The sequence below is a fragment of the Rhinoderma darwinii genome, chromosome 1 (assembly GCF_050947455.1).
Source record: "Rhinoderma darwinii isolate aRhiDar2 chromosome 1, aRhiDar2.hap1, whole genome shotgun sequence".
Lineage (NCBI taxonomy): Eukaryota > Metazoa > Chordata > Amphibia > Anura > Rhinodermatidae > Rhinoderma > Rhinoderma darwinii.
Window position 1 is genome coordinate 527262025 of NC_134687.1, and position 17388 is coordinate 527279412.

General features: G+C 42.6%; 1 protein-coding gene across 16 annotated transcripts in view; it reads right to left on the reverse strand.

The window, feature by feature from the left end:
• The window catches only part of PPIP5K2 (diphosphoinositol pentakisphosphate kinase 2), a 133107-nt gene that overhangs the window by 76207 nt on the left and 39512 nt on the right, over positions 1 to 17388 (reverse strand). For all 16 annotated transcript variants that reach the window (XM_075836884.1, XM_075836877.1, XM_075836825.1 and 13 more), the window contains 3 exons: positions 7911 to 8106; positions 5879 to 5969; positions 4189 to 4274 (listed from right to left, as the gene is read on the reverse strand). In XM_075836884.1, coding sequence (XP_075692999.1) covers positions 4189 to 4274; positions 5879 to 5969; positions 7911 to 8070 — 337 coding nt within the window. In that variant the 5' untranslated portion in view covers positions 8071 to 8106. The remainder of the gene's footprint in view (positions 1 to 4188; positions 4275 to 5878; positions 5970 to 7910; positions 8107 to 17388) is intronic.

The window sequence follows — 17388 nt, forward strand, 5'->3', positions numbered from 1 at the left end:
GACAAAACAGAATGGTATGATATAGAAATGGGGAAAGCCAAGCTAGCCATATACTTTACAACGGGTTGTCCCACTATTAAATATTAAATGGGTTGTTCAGGTGAGAAAACCTATTTTCTTATATCCTATTAGGGAATTCTGAGGCAATCCCTAGGCCAGAGTAGAGAGTGCTTACTAAGAGCATCTATTGTTCTGGAAGGGAGGAGGGAGATATTACAAAAGACAACCCATTGTTATGAATAGGCACTGTGTAATGCTTAATTCTCCCTGTAGTGGCACTGCAGGGAAATTGAACACTTACTGTCAGGTTTCCCCACAGATTACAACTGATCGCTGACGTTCCGAGCAGGGGAACACTTTGTGATCAACTTATTGGAAAGGGACTCCAACAAGTAGGGATCGTCTAAAGCAGAGAACCTCTTTAATTAACTCTAAAAGGTCACTCAAAACCTAACGATTCTTTATATCAGAATTTACAGCAAGGCAAGTGTAATCTTGCAAGATTACGCTGTAAACTGTAATTTAAAATCGAGATTACTCTTGCCTTGCTGTAAATCTCACACAAACGTTAGCGAAGCGTCAGGATTCTGAATAGATATCACGTCCCACCCGGCTGGTAGTGATCTCTATTCATTGTCAGGATACTTGAGTAACGTTAATGTGTGTGTATGTGGCTGCACATAGGGCTCTAGTAAGATCACTATGTGCTGTGTAAATGAATGGGGAGAAGTGTATGACGCTGATTGGTCACTGATTGTCAGCGTCATACACTCCTTTGTACAACGCCCACTTGGTCAAAAAGTAAAACACGCCCAGATGTCCATTAAGAAACTCATGAGCATAAAGCTAATATAGGTCATAACTCCGTCAAAAATGATAGTTTTTCTAAATAAAAAAAACACTGCTGTAATCTACATTACAGCGCCGATCACATCATGTACAAGATAGGGCACTTATAATGTGGTGACAGAGCCTCTTCAATTCCCTTTCAGAACATCCACCTAATGTGACAGAGCCTCTTTAAATAAATGTCAGAGGGCATCATATTCAGCAATATCTAGACACATGAGCAATTTTTGTTTTAACATTAAATCATGGGACAACTCATTTAATCTGTAAAGGGGTTGTCCGGACATGTTTTATTGATGGCCTATCCTTAGGATAGGCCATCAATATCAGATTGGTAGGGGTCAGACTCTCGGCAATCCCGCCGATCAGCTGATTGATGGGGCCACTGCCTTTTCAGTTTACAGGCACAGCGCATTACGCATTCGGGATTGCAGTTCCTGTCCCATTCATCCGTGCATATGCCATTAGAGCGGGCACTGTCCGATCGCCGTGGAGCGCAGGATTTGAGGCTAAACAAGAAGTAAATGGGGTGGGCATTGACACTGTGAACCATTAAGATGCCTGAAACGCCGGTATATGGCGTCAAGTGCAGCAAACTTTGAAAATAAGCACTAAACCGGATACGGCTCAGCACAGATGGGTGCTAGGCAGTGACTGTCTGCGCTGAGCCATGAGCGGCCGGCTTTACAATAGTAAAATAGTGACTAGTAGAGCAGAGAAATGACTGTTCCCTGCTATATCATAGGATTCAACTGTATCTGCGTCCTGAGGATGCATATACAGTTGAAACTGGGAAACAATAGAAAAAAAAAATGTGCAAGATGACTTCAGTTATCTGCGCTGAATTTCGGTTCAGGTCTTTTTCCCGATTAATTGCCCAGCCCCAGTTGAGAGCGGCCTTCGATGTGGTTTGGTGACACATTAATTGATGATTTTTTTTTGTGGCTACTAAAAACTTGTGGGTTTATTGTTATTATAATTCCATCAAAAAGAAACCCAGACCAGGCCACAAATCAAGGCAGATATCAATTGCCGCATTATCGTTTTAACTTAAGGCGTTATTATCCAGAATGACAACCTTTACAGATCGACCATGAATGACAAGTCTTTCAGAAAATGGCCACCTGGAATCCCTAATACATGGCCAGTTTGAGCCTGGTACTGTAGCTCTGAGCTGAAGTATCAGGCACAGCCACACTGTGTAAACAATAAAAGAAACATGGCCCTTGGCAGGGGGAAGAAGAAAAGAGAAAAAAATAAAAATAAATAAGCTTTCAGGCTGGAAAAGCTGAAGCGAATAACGGAACCAACAGTTCCGTTGCACAACGGATACCCCCGGTTGAGGACGGAACCCATTGACTTTAATGGGTCTCGTCAGCTTTCCGTCGGGGTGTCCCTGATTTTACCAGACACACTGGCAGAATGGGTACATTGTACAGAAGCAGTATGCCCTTCCACAGGCGATTGCTTCCAGCTCAGAGGCCTAAAAATCTTATGGAGTAGTCAAACTCTCGTGAGACTCGATCTGTCTGAGCCGACTTCATCCTGAAGTCTGCTCAGAACAGTCTAAGTTACACAGGCCATGCGCATACAATTTGTCCAAACCCGGCAATCTTATGTGTTGAGGGGCCTCCCAACATCAGATGTTTAGGAGATAAAGTTCCCTCTGGCAGTGGCTTATTGCTCTCTTTCTCCAATTGACAAAGATGAAATGAACGCTCGGCTGAACATACAAGTTTATGGTGGAGTTGGGCCAAACAGCCGTCTCGTGTGTATGGCCAGCTTTCATTTTACCTCGTTACATATAATTTTACGTTGTGGTCTCCGATCACTCTGAAGTTACTTCATAAGTGATATGGCCTCTAAGTTTTTGTCAGGTTAAGACATCAAAAAAATGTTGTTAAATCAAAAGGTCTGGAATGGAAAATTACAACATTTGCTCAATATTTAATTAAGGAAGTTTTTCTACGGGACTACCCTCAATTTGCTTGTGTATTGTTTCTGTACAAAAATAAAATAAAATTACATAGCAGAAAGTCTGCCCTCATCTCAATATACCAGTTAAACCAGTATGAAAAGCCACTGGCTAAAAGGAAAAAGTTGCCCTAGTAGAAAATGGCAAGTTTTACCATGCTAAATTTTGCTCAGTCAGTATCACCCAGTTTAACCCCTTAATGACCGCCGATTAGCCTTTTCACGGCGGTTATTAATGGGCTTTATTCTACAGCGCCGCTATTCCACGGCGCTGCTGTAGAAGTAAACAGAACAGGGAGCCATGAAATCTCCCTGCTCTCAGCTGCCAGAGGCAGCTGAGGGCTGGGGGCGTCCCTGCTCTGCCGGGTGAGATCGATATTAGTATCGATCTCACCCGTTTAACCCTTCAGATGCGGTGCACAATAGAGTGCACCACATCTGAGTGGTTTTGGAGAGAGGGAGGGAGCTCCCTCTCATCCCACCGACACCCGGCGATAAAATCGCCGAGTGTCTGTGTCTTCTATGGCAGCCGGGGGTCTAACAAAGGCCCCCAGGTCTGCCTGGAGCGAATGCCTGCTAGATCATGCCGGAGGCATGACCTAGCAGATGCCTGTCCGTTTTAAACGGACAGGCAGTAATACACTGCAATACAAAAGTATTGCAGTGTATTATAATAGCGATCGGAGGATAGTGAAGTCCCCTAGTGGGACTAGTAAAAAAGTAAAAAAAAGTTTAATAAAGTTAATTTAAAAAAAAAGTGAAAAAAAAAAAATGAAAAACCCACTTTTTCCCCTTACAAAATGCTTTACTATTAAAAAAAAAATACAATAAAGCAAAAAAGTTACACATATTTGGTATCGCCGCGTCCGTAACGACCCAGACTATAAAAGCGGTTACATTATTTAACCCGCACTGTGAATGCCGTAAAAAATAAAATAAAAAACAATGGAAAAATTGCTGTTTTCTGTTAATCATGACTTAAAAAAAATGTGATAAAAAGTGATCAAAAAGTCGCATCTACTCTCAAATGGTACCAATAAAAACTGCAAGTCGTCCCGCAAAAAACAAGACCTTATACAGCTATGCCGACGCAAAAATAAAAAAGTTATAGCTCTTGGAATGTGACAATGGAAAAATGTAAAAAATGGCTTGGACATTAGGGCCCAGAATGCAAGCAGGGGGAAGGGGTTAAATATAGTAAAAGATATCTTGAGTTATTTTAAACTGCACTCCTGGGAAGCAAAAAAATAATAATTAAAATGCCGCCACAGACGTGACCACCTTATCTCAATAACTGTATTTTGATTTCCTTTAATTATTGCACTGCCAAAATAATGTTAAAAAAACCATGATAATATTACGTACCGTCTGGCTTGTTTGGATCACGATTCAGGACAGCATATCTAGGAAGCAAAATCCCTTCATCTTTAAGGATCCTATAAACTTCCCTCCTGTAAGCAAAATACACATGTAAGTTGTGAAGCCAAATAGTATAGGTTAAATATAGAGAACAGTCTCTTTCTCTTCAGGTGGATATCTACTCCATTCAAACTGGACAGAAGAAAAATCACTTGTTCTATTCCCATGGTATTGCTGGAGTAGGCACATTGTCTGTATTAATGCCTGGGTTTACACTAGAACAAATATATGGATGTACGTAATGTGATTAATATTATAGCAGCCCTTTAATATCTTTAAAAATGATCAGAATGGATTCTCACAGGTTGTATAAATAATGTTTGTAACATGTCTCAGTTTTAGCGCGGTTCGCAAGCCCTGATCTCAAATGCTGCAACTACAGGCTTTGCAGTATTTGTTTAAAGGAGTAATCCTATAAAAAAAAAAAAAATCTGATCGGTCACTGATATATGTGAGGAGATCACATTTGTGACGTCTGGTCCTCACCAATAGAGCACTGAAGTCACTTCCACAGATTATGGATGGAAAAAAAAAATCAAATCACACAACCATCGATTTGTATGGCTCTTTGTTAATAATGTTTGCATCAGATTTCTATTAAAAAAAAATAAATCTCTGTGGTGTTGAAGCTCTCTGCAGCAACCCTTTATGGTTGTCCATGATCATAGACCTCACCAATGTGATCTTCTGACAACAGTCGCAAATACAATATATCTGAAAACGATCGTGACTAGATTTCTACCTTAAGGCCTCATGCACACATCCTTCATCGTTTTCACGCCCGTTTAAAACGGATCCGTGTGTTCGTTGTGACATCTGTGTGGTTTCCGTTGTCACTCCACGTCCGTTCCATTTAAACGGACGCTGTCGGTCTGTTAAAATCCATCGTGTGTGTTGAATGTAGGGAACTTTGGCAGGCCCTGCCGTTGCTTAGCAACGGATCTGTGAAGAAACGGGCGGCACACGGATGCCTTTTTGAGGGACCCATAGACTTCAATGAGCCCCACAGTCACTGAACGACGGACAAAAGTAGGACATGCACTACTTTTGACAGAACGGACCCGTCAAAACAACGGAAGTGTGCATGGCCCCATAGAAATGAATGTGTCAGGGTGCTAGCAGTTAAAAAAACGGATGGCACCCTCAAGAAAAAAACTGAAGTGGGCATGAGGCCTAAAAGGCAATGCATACACTTTTGTTTTTTATTTGTTTTATTAATTAAAACCAGATATTGATACATTCTTTTTTTGGTCTATTTTTATTTTCAAATTGTAGATTTTTTTCTTTAATTTCATTTTCTGTACAGGATTATGGGGCAGCCATCTTGCCTCAGCTCCTGTTAACAGAATTCAGAGATATGCTTTACAGCAGCCACATGGACCATAGGAATCTATTAATAGCAGGGGACCCATTTACTTTTATTGCATAGTTGTAGGTATGCTATGCAAAGCTTCGTTCAGATCTGCGTCAGTGCTCCGTTCCGACGTTTCGGTCAGAACGGAGCCCGGACTGAAACAAACGGAAACCATAGATTTCAACGGTGACGGATCCGGTGCAAATGGTTTCCGTTTGTCTCCGTTGTGCAAGGTTTCTGTCGTTTTGACGGAATCAATAGCGTAGTCGACTAAATCCTCACCTGTCTTGTATTTGATATTGTAAATTCAAGTCATTGATAACAAATGGATTCCTGAGCTTTGCATAAGCAACTGCTTTATCCAATGGAAATCCTTAAGAAAAGAGAAACATCCATTACATTAATATTAGTACAGAAGAACCAGAAAAAAATAAAAAAAATAAAACGCAGAGCCAAGTATGCGGAATTAGGCACACAAAATATTCAGTTCTAACAACATGAAATATATAAAATTGACAGCCGACATCACGCTGTTTTACTTATTCCATTTGAAATGCAATAACCTTTGAAGAGATGAACCACAAGTTCTCAAACCTACGAGAGATCAATAGGATTAGGAGACAAATCAATATTAGTCAGATATTGGTATACGAGGATATGAGATGAGTACACAATGAAAGACATAACCAAAAAACACACACAAATTAGGAGAATCACAAACAATGAATCTTGCTTATGGAGTCTGCCCTGCCTGCTACATACCAGGCAGAAAGGTATCCCGATCATTTCGCCTGCATACTTATTATAACAGACTCCGGTATTCCACTATCCAATACTTGTGTACAAAGTCAGTATGAGGTACAGGTGAATGATTGACAACGCAGCTGCAGTCCGCACGGTCACGGTTCTTATTTTAGCAGAATAGACTGCCACTGTTTGCAATTTACAAACATGCCATACACAGGACCCCCCGCACTACCGCGATCACCTTTTTGCCGTGAACCGACGTGCCCAGGTTTATTGGTGCAATGGTTAAATAGGTAGTTTATCTGTACCAAACTTCAGCAAGCATTACTTAGCAGCTAGACTAGCCCAAGTATCATTTCTACATAAACACAGTAGATTGTCCCCCAGTGGGTGGCCCTAAAATCTTCCCTGATTGCCCCAACATCACTTCAGGCCCCGATATGCTGCCCCAACTTACCTATTTTACATGTTAGCACGCGTCTGAAACCCTTTAGTCGTGGAGAAGAGTCTGGATCCTTGACCATCTGCAAAGACCTATATATCCTATTTTTCATAACCCGTTTTTTGTACCTCTGGGACTCCCCCCTTCTCACCGATATATGGGAATGTGAAATTCAGCTTTGGGCTCTACATTGTAAAAAGGATGTAATACAACTTGAAAAAGTTCAAATGCGGGTGACTAGATTGTTAGGTGGGGGCTATAAAAACGCACATGTTTAGCTTGGGAAAAAAAAAATATGTCTAACAATTTTATACCATTAACTACGCTAGGAAAAATGTTACAAGTCCCGGATAACTCCTTTAAGGGCCCTTCACAGAACTTACATTGTCTTGCCGAAGGTTCATCGGAGAAGTTCATGATAAGTCATTTAAACTTTAGAAGTTGTAATTGTGTTTTCAGCTTGTCATATGTCAATATATTGCAGTCTCTTCTAGTATTACAATCTGACAATGATGCAGTCAGACAAAAACAAGGATATGCACCACAGATCTAGACCCAGTCAATGATCAGATTCTCAAAAAAATAAAATAAAGTTATACTTCTACATTTAAAATCAAATGTCATTTATAGACAGACAGAGGGTTGTGCCATCTCTCTAATAGGCACACCGTTCATTTTTATAAAGTTGTATACAGTATCTGCACACATTATTTGATGGGCATAAAAACAGATACAAATTTTTCGGCTTTACAAGCAATGGAGGATCTCCTATAACAATTCGGCTTTACACTGCATTGGGGAGATCCCCAGCATGCATGTGTACTTAATGGGGAGAGGGTAATAAGCTGCTGCCTCGGGCGGCGGCTTAGGTCTTGTGAAACAAAGGGTTAGTAGGCATGTTAGAATCCAAGATGCCCGATCCCTCTTTCCCCCCCAACATCTGCTGTGAGGGTAGGGTAGCGAGGGAGGAGTCAGTCATACACACTAGATGGTCGGCAGGTCCCCCGGAAAGGTGTATAGGCACCCTAAGTCACTGGGTTGGCAGTAATTCTGAGTTGGGACCTGCAAATTGCTGCTTTTCCCATCTTTTACACTTTATATTAAGGGCCTGACCTAAAACTTTACCTTTGGAGTGAAAAGAAATGAGGCAGTCACACAGAGGCCAGTTCTCAACAGATTCATTCTGTATGACGTCTTCTTCAAAAATAACCACAGTGATGTATTTAAATAATGACAGACGCTCCAAGATTTCTTGCATTGGTTTTGACTTTGACTTTTTGGCCATGGCACAGATCCCCACCACAATCTGCCTTTCTGGTGGCTGCAAAACAAAACCAACAAGTCGGTATTAGATGATCAACATGCTAGATTATAAAAACACAGATTCTTAAACTCTTCATGAGGACTTTATTCACTTATTGGGCAGATAGGAAATAATATTGCATGTAAGGTTAGTGTTAACCTGGACCCATAAATAATGGGTTATTTATGAATCCCACCAAATACAATGCGGGCACAGATTTATAACAATTACAGATAGAAAGATGTGTAACTTTGCAGGGGTGGCACAGAAGTCATCTCTGTCTACGTGTCATATTGTCAAAGTGTCCTGGCAGTTCTACATGGCAGTTAGACAGGGTTAGAGACAGGTAAAGCTATGTGGACTAAACAAACAAACTTGTATACGTTATAATGATTACATTTGACATTTAAGGCTGTGTTCAAATCAGTGTTGGTTAATATTGAGGGATTCCATTGGAGAAGCCCCTTAAACGGAAAGGCAAGTCGACTGCGCTATTGATTCCGTCAAAACAAACAGAAACCTTACACAACAGGGACAAACGGAAACCATAAGCAACAGAAACCAATGGTAACGAAAACGGAAACTTATGGTTTCAGTTTGCCTTTCCATTGAGGGGTTCTTCCGACGGAAAGGTCTGACGAAACCCTGCAACGGAAACCAACGCTGATGTGAACAGGCCCTTATCCGTTTCCTAAAAAAACATCACCCCATGTTTACTGCCTCACTCATCATTGTAGCTGTTTGCTTACAATCCTACCACCCATTTATGCCTTTGCTTAACTCTATCCACATCAGTCCCTCTCTCCTTCTCTCGCCCATGTACAGTTCCATGCACTATTCACTTTCCTCAGTCACTTGAACCCATCTCATCCCACTGCTCAACATAAAAGTCACTCTCATAAATCACAGAACCATATGCAGACGCTCTCCATTCTCCTGCTACTAGCTACAGGGGACATCTCTCCCAACCCTGGTCTCCCTTTTCTTCTGCCAAGCTCAACCACTTACCTGCCACACATAGAAACCCTGCAAATCTTCTTACCATTCCTTGTATGTCTTCTCCTGTCTCAACTGTGTACTCTGGAAATCTTTGTCCGTGTGCAACAAACTCCCCTTTATTCATTACTTATTCCTTTCTAAGGGTATGTTCACACGTAGTCAACAAAAACGTCTGAAAATCCAGAGCTGTTTTCAAGGGAAAACAGACCCTGCTTTTCAGACGTTTTTTTACCAACTCGCATTTTTCGCTGCGTTTTCACGCCGTTTTCGCGGCGTTTTTTACATCCGTTTTTGGAGCTGTTTTCATTGGAGTCTATGAGAAAACAGCTCCAAAAACGTCCAAAGAAGTGTCCTGCACTTCTTTTGACGAGGCTGTATTTTTACGCGTCGTCTTTTGACAGCTGTCAAACGACGACACGTAAATAACAGGTCGTCTGCACAGTACGTCGGCAAACCCATTCAAATGAATGGGCAGATGTTTGCAAACGTATTGGAGCCGTATTTTCAGACGTGAAACGAGGCATAATACGCCTCGTATACGTCTGAAATTTGGCCGTGTGAACATACCCTAACTCTCAACCTCCTGGATATTACAGAAACATGGCTACACCTGTCTGACACTGCTTCCCCTGCTGCTCTATCTTATGGTGGTCTCCAGTTCTCTCATGCCCCTAGACCTGAGAACAGGCAGGGTGGAGGAGTAGGTATACTTCTTTCCCCACACTGCACCTTCCAGGTCATTCCCCCGGTCCCCTCACTCACATTTCCCTCTTTTGGAGTCCACACCCTCAAGCTCTTTTGCCCATTCTACCTCAGAGTTGCAGTTGTCTACCGCCCCCCTGGCTCACCACGTCAATTCCTGGATCATTTTGCTGCCAGGCTTCCACAATTCCTATCATCTGAAACACCCACTCTCATCATGGGTGACTTTAACCCCTCCCCGCTCAGCACTATTACGTCGCGCTGAGCACATCGTTCGCGCTCCACAATATTACTGACCTGAGTTAATACTGCGCCATCTTTCCCCGGCGCGTGTTTGAGCTGTGAAACCTGCTGTTTCCGACAGCAGGCTATCACAGCTCCGTGTGCATGGACCGATCAACCCCTTAGAAGCTGCGTTCAATAGCGATCGCGGTTAATTAGGGGTTAAGCCACAATCGACGTCCCGCTACACGATAGCGGCCGCGATGGTGGCTATGGCAACCAGAGTCCTAACAATGGACTCGGGCTACGCCATAGACGGAAGCCTAGTGGGTCCTGACAAAGTCAGGACCCACTATGCTTGCTGTCAGCGAATAGCTGACAGCTCTAATACACTGCAATACGCATGTAGTGCAGTGTATTAGAATAGCGATCAGGGCCTCCTGCCCTCAAGTCCCCTAGTGGGACAAAGTAAAAAAAAAAAAAGTTGTGTAAAAATAAGAAAATAAAAGTTTTAAAAGTGATAAAAGTAAAAATCCTCCTTTCCCTCATCAGCCCTTTATTATTAATAAAAATAAACAAATAAACTATACATAATTGGCATCGCCGCTTCCGTAACGGCCTGAACTACAAAATTATGTCGTTATAAATCCCGCCCGGTGAACGCCATAAAAGAAAATAATAATAAACCGTATGGTCACTTCACCTCCCAAAAAATAGAATAAAAAGAGATCAAAAAGTCGCATGTACCTAAAAATGGTAATGATCGAAACTACAGTTCGTTACGCAAAAAAAAAGTCCTCGCACGGTTTTATTGATGGAAAAATAAAAAAGTTCTGGCTCTTAGAATAAGGTAACACAAAAAGACATAAAAAACCTATAAACATCTGGTATCGCCGTAATCGTATCGCCCCGCAGAATAATGTGAATATGTTATTTATAGCGCACGGTGAACGCTGTAAAAAAAATATATAGAATAAAAAACAATAGTAGAATTGCTGTTTTTTAGTCACCACAACTCTTAAAAATAGAAGAGAAACTGATCAAAAAAAAAAAATATTGCATGAAAACTACAATGAATTCCTCAAGGGGTCTAGTTTCCAAAATAGGCTCACTTTTGGGGGGTTTCCACTGTTTTGGCACCACAAGACCTCTTCAAACCGGACATGGTGCCTAATAAATTAAATTAATAAAATTTCACCTCCACTTTGCTCTAAATTCCTGTGAAACACCTAAAGGGTTAATAAACTTTCTAAATGCGGTTATGAATACTTTGAGGGGTCTAGTTTCTAAAATGGGGTGTTTGATAGGGGTTTCTAATATATAGGCCCCTCAAAGCAACTTCAGAACTGAACTGGAACCTAAAAAAAGGTATACTGATAATGAGCAGCGCCCACCCCGAGATGACCCCAGCTTTGTATAAACGGAGACCCCTATTAGACCATTTCAGTGCATACGCGCCTGAGAAGTGTATATCTATTGAGGAGTCCTTGGTAGATTTTAAAGGGAGGGTTCAATTCCGCGAGTACCTGCCGGGTAAGAAGGCAAGCTATGGCGTGAAGATGTATAAGCTTTGCGAGAGTGCATCAGGGTATAGCTACAAATTTAGGATATATGAAGGGAAGGACACCAGTATTCAGCCCCCAGAATGCACCCCCCCCCCCCCCCTTTACTGGGAGTTAATGCAAAAATTGTGTTGGATTTGGTGCACCCACTGCTGGACCAGGGTTACCAACTCTACCTGGATAATTTTTACAACAGCGTCCCACTCTTCAAGTGCCTCGCTTCCAGAAGTATTGCAGCATGCGGCACTGCTAGAAGAAATCTGAGAGGCCTCCTTAAGACAGAAAAAATAGGAAAATGGATCTAGCGCTGAAATCAGGTGTGTCAGTTAAAATTGGAAACTTCTAAGTTTTATTTAACAAGAAAAGGTGATTAAAATAGACAATCCGTGTTTTTTTTAAGTCAATGGCTAGCTGAGGAGAATAGGCAGGTGCCTACGCGTTTCAGACGCGATCTGCGTCCTTAGTCATGGCTTTCTGGGACTCATTTTCCTATTTTTTCTGTCTATCCAACACGTGTACCGACACGAGGACCCGAGCGCTACGGGCAACGTGAACATCAATTCAGGTGAGCTGGAGGATCCCTCCCATTCTTTATTAGGCCTCCTTAAGACCCTGCTTGGGCAAATACTCAGAAGGGGTGAGAGCAGGCCACAATCTAGCAGCAACATATTGTGTGTCAAGTACAAGGACAAGAGAGATGCCACACCAGTACCCATGTACCTGTACGAGGTACCAGAACAGAGACCCACAAAACCAGACTGCATCCTGGACTACAATAGGTACATGGGAGGGGTGGACTTGTCAGATCAAGTCCTGAAGCCCTACAGTGCCATGCGGAAATCGAGGGTGTGGTATAAGAAGCTGGCCATGCACATCATAGAGATGGCATTGTACAATGCATACGTGCTACGTCGATGTGCAGGCCAGACGGGAACTTTCCTGGAATTTCAAGAGGTGGTCATCAAGAAACTAATTTTTAGGGTCCAAGAAGGGGGGGCACCCAGTACTTCTGGAAGCGAGGCCACACGCATGGCGTACCAGGGCAACACTTTCCAGGAGAAGTTCCCCAAACTGGCAAGAAAGGAAAAAGTCAAAAGAGGTACAAAGTCTGCTATAAGAGGGGGATAAGGGAGAACACAATATATGAATGTGACATGTGTCCGGAAAAACTAAGGCTCCGTATGAAAGAGTGCTTCAAAATGTATCATACATCCCTTGATTTTTAATCTACCCCAGTTTTACTTACCCTGATGCACTCCGCACATCTTATCCCCCTCATCTTTCCCTTCTGAGCCCTGCTGCGTGCCCAGGCAGCTGATAACAGCCACATGGAGGGTATTGCCGTACCCGTGAGAACCCACATTACAGTTTATGGGGTGTATGTCTCCGGTAAAAATGCTCACTACACCTCTAGATGAATGCCTTAAGGGGTGTAGTTTTTAAAATGGGGTCACTTCTTGGGGGTTTCAACTGTACTGGTACCTCAGGGGCTTCTGCATACATGACTTCGCACCAGAATATCCCCCGTAGGTCAAATGGTGGTCCTTTCCTTCTGAGCCCTCCCATGGGCCCAAACGTCAGTTTATCACCACAAATTGGGCATTGCCGCACTCAGGACAAATTGGGCAACAAAATGGAGTATTTTAATTCTTGTGAAAATAAGAAATTTTGATTAAAAAAAATGACATCTTATTGGAAAAAATGTCATTTTTTTAATTTCACAGCCCAATTCAAATAGGTGCTGTGAAAACACTGTGCAGTCAAAATGGTAACAACGGCCATAAATGAATTCCTTGAGGGGTGTAGTTTCCGAAATGGGCTCACTTTTGGGGGATTCCTACTGTTTTGGCACCTCAACACCTCTTCAAATCTGGCATGCTGCCTAAAATATATTCTAATAAAAAAAAAGAGGCCTCAAAATGTACTAGGTCCTTCTTTGCTTCTGGGGCTTGTGTTTTAGTCCAAGAGCGCACTAGAGACACATGTGGGACAATTTTAAAAACCTGCAGAATCTGGACAATACATATTTAGTAGTGTTTCTCTGGTAAAATCTTCAGTGTTACAGAAAAAAATTGAATACAATGGAAATTCAGAAAGAAAAATTTAATTTGCAAATTTCACCTCTACATTGCTTTAATTTCTGTGAAATGCCTGAAGGGTTAAATAAACTTTCTAAATGCGGTTTTGAATACTTTGAGGGGTTTAGTTTTCAAAATGGGGTGTTTATGGGGGTTTCTAATACATAGGCCCCTCAAAGCCACTTCAGAACTGAACAGGTACCTTAAAAAAAAGTCTTTTGAAATTTTCTTAAAAATATGAGAAATTGCTGTTTATGTTCTAAGCCTTGTAATGTCCAGGAAAAATAAAATAATGTTAAAAAAACGATGCCAATCTAAAGTAGACATATGGGAAATGTGAACTAGTAACTATTTTGGGTGGTAGAACCGTCTGTTTTACAAGCAGATGCATTTAAATTCTGAAAAATGCTATTTTTTTTATAAATTTTCTCTAAATTTTGCAATTTTTCACCAATAAACACTGAATATATCGTCCAAATTTTACCACTAACATAAAGCCCAATGTGTCACGAGAAAAGAATCTCAGAAATCGCTTGGATAGGTTTAAGCATTCCAACGTTATTACCACATAAAGTGAAATATGTCAGATTTGAAAAATGGGCTCTGAGCCTTAAAGGGGTTGTCCGAGATACCAAAATGCTTTCAAAAACTGTGTCATACGTTACCCCTTATACAGACAACATAAATAAAGCATTATTTAAAAAAAAAAAAATTCTACTTACCACATCTCTTCTTTGAATTTAGCACAGTTTGTTTACATGCAGTTCAGGTCTGGTTTGTTGATCTTTCCTTCTGATGAAACTTGTTTTCCCTGCATGCATTGCAGGCTGCAATGAGCGTGCACGTACCTTCCAAGAGCTCATGTGCGCTATCCTTGCCCCTCCCCGCTGACATCCTTCACAGGACTTGTTTCCTTGCTGACATTCTTGAAGGATGGTGAGCAAAGGTTATCCTCCCCATTATGTTTTTCACATTTTCCACCAAATTGCTGCGTAAATCAAGCACCAAACACGCATGTGCGGTGCGTGGTTTTCACGCACGCATTGACTTCAATGTGAGTGTAGGTGCATGATAATGCACCACTAGAGGACATGCAGTATGTTTCACGCAGCGGACTCTCGCTGCGTGAAAAGTCACGCAAGTGTGAACGGCCGCATTGAAATAAATGGGTCGCGTGTGCTGTGCGTGGTTTCGACGATCAGCACACGGACGAGATTCACCCTGGTGTGAATGGGGCCTTAGGCACGAGTTACACAAGCGTGAATCACGTCCGTGTGCTGTGCTTAGCAAAAACGCACAACATACGCGACCCATTTATTTCAATGGGGCCGTTCACACATGCGTGACTTTTCACGCAGCGAGCGTCCGCTGCGTGAAACATACTGCTTGTCCTCTATTGGTGCGTTATCATGCACCTACACTCACATTGAAGTCAATGCGTGCGTGAAAACCACGCACCGCACACGCGTGTTTGGTGCGTGATTTACGCAGCAATTTGGTGGAAAAATAAGAAAAAAATGGGCTGGCTTTGTGAGTGCGTGAATAATGCACGACAATCGAAAAGCACACTGATGCATAACGCACACACACGGACGAGATTGACGAAAGTTTTTCTTGCGTGGAAAATACACACGCTCGTGTGCATGAAGCCTTACTAATGGACGCTGTTAGGGCGGATTTACACGAACATGTCCGTTTTGCGCACGCAAAAACCGCAGGTTTTTGTGTGCGCAAAAGGCACTTGACGGCTCCGTGTGTCATGTTCATATGGATGCGCGGCTGCGTGCTTTTCCCGCAGCCGCCATCATTATGACACTCCGTTTGGATGTTTGTAAACAGAAAAGCACGTGGTGCTTTTCTGTTTAGGGTATGTGCACACACACTAATTACGTCCGTAATGGACGGACGTATTTCGGCCGCAAGTACCGGACCGAACACAGTGCAGGGAGCCGGGCTCCTAGCATCATACTTATGTACGATGCTAGGAGTCCCTGCCTCGCTGCAGGACAACTGTCCCGTACTGTAATCATGTTTTCAGTACGGGACAGTTGTCCTGCAGCGAAGTAGGGACTCCTAGCATCGTACATAAGTATGATGATAGGAGCCCGGCTCCCTGCACTGAATTCGGTCCGGTACTTGCGGCCGAAATACGTCCGTCAATTACGGACGTAATTAGTGTGTGTGCACATACCCTTACATTCATTCCTTTACTGTTGTTGCGCGAATAACGCGCGTCCCACGGAAGGGCTTTCGTGGGGTGCGCGGGATTTTCACGGACCCATTGACTTCAATAGGTGCATGATGCGCGAAAAACGCCTAAATATAGAACATGTCATGAGTTTTACGCAGCGGACTCACGCTGCGCAAAACTCACGGACTGTCTGCACTGCCCCATAGACTTATATAGGTCCGTGCGACCCGCGTGAAAACCACGCGAGTTGCACGGACGTAAATCACGTTCGTGTGAATCCGCCGTTAGACAGTGGCCATTAATAATGCACTAGTAATACATTTTGAAATAAATGAGAAGGACATAGAAAAAATATTGTAATGAAATAAAATAACACACAACACTGGTTAACGATTTTATTCAAAATAAAAATGGTGTCATTGAAGTAGTCCTTGAACTTGATGTAGTACCAAGGACCTAACCTGTAAAAAACACATAACAACAACTTAGGGCCTGTTCACATCACCGTTCATTTCCGTTCCGGGGTTCCGTCGGAGGGTTCCGTCGGGTGAAACCAGACGGAATGGTGACGAACGGAAAGCATTAGCGATGTTTCCGTCACCATTGAGATCAATGGTGACTGAAACGGAAGCTGTGCTGTCAGTTTCACTTTCCGTTTCGGGGTTCACCCGACGGAACCCTCGGACGGAACCCCGGAACGGAAATGAACGGTGATGTGAACGGGCCCTAAGGAAAAAAATACAAAAAACGAGGGCTGCTTAGATGCTATTGATTCCGTCGGAAAAACGGAAACCTGCCGGAATGGTGACGAACGGAAACAATTAGCAATGTTTCCGTCACCATTAATATCAATGGTGACTGAAACGGAAGCTGTAGTTTCAGTTTGACTTTCCGTTGAGGGGTTCACCCGACGGAAACCTCAGACGGAACCCCAGAACGGAAAGCCAACGCTGCTGTGAACAGGCCCTAAGGCTTCTTTCAGACTAGCGTTTCTATACGTTTACCTCTCTTCCGTCAGAGGAAGAGTGGATCGATACGTTGAACGGAAAGCAACGGTTCCATTAGAATTACCATTGCTTTCAATGGTAATTCTTTTGTATCAGTTGCTTTCCGTTTGTCTCCGTTCGCTAAGCTTCCGTTTTTTTTAAAGTGCAGTCTGCAGAACTTTTATTTACGTTCAAAAGAACGGAAACCTAGCGAACGGAGACAAACGGAAAGCAACTGATACAAATGAATTACCATTGAAAGCAATGGTAATTCTAATGGAACCGTTGCTTTCCGTTTAACGTATCGATCATCTCTTCCTCTGATGGAAGAGAGGTAAACATATATTAATTCTAGTGGGAACTTAGCCTAATACAACTAAGATATTAATAATAAAAAATAAATAAAAAAAATATTGAATAACGACAGGCACTATTTCAATCTATCCTGCCGGCAACGTCTGTGTGTCTGCTGCATGTGGGTGGTGACTGGTCAGAGGCTCAGTCAGACTGGCGGCCGCTGCTGCCGCATGCAGTGTGAACTGGGAGTGACTGTGAGACTC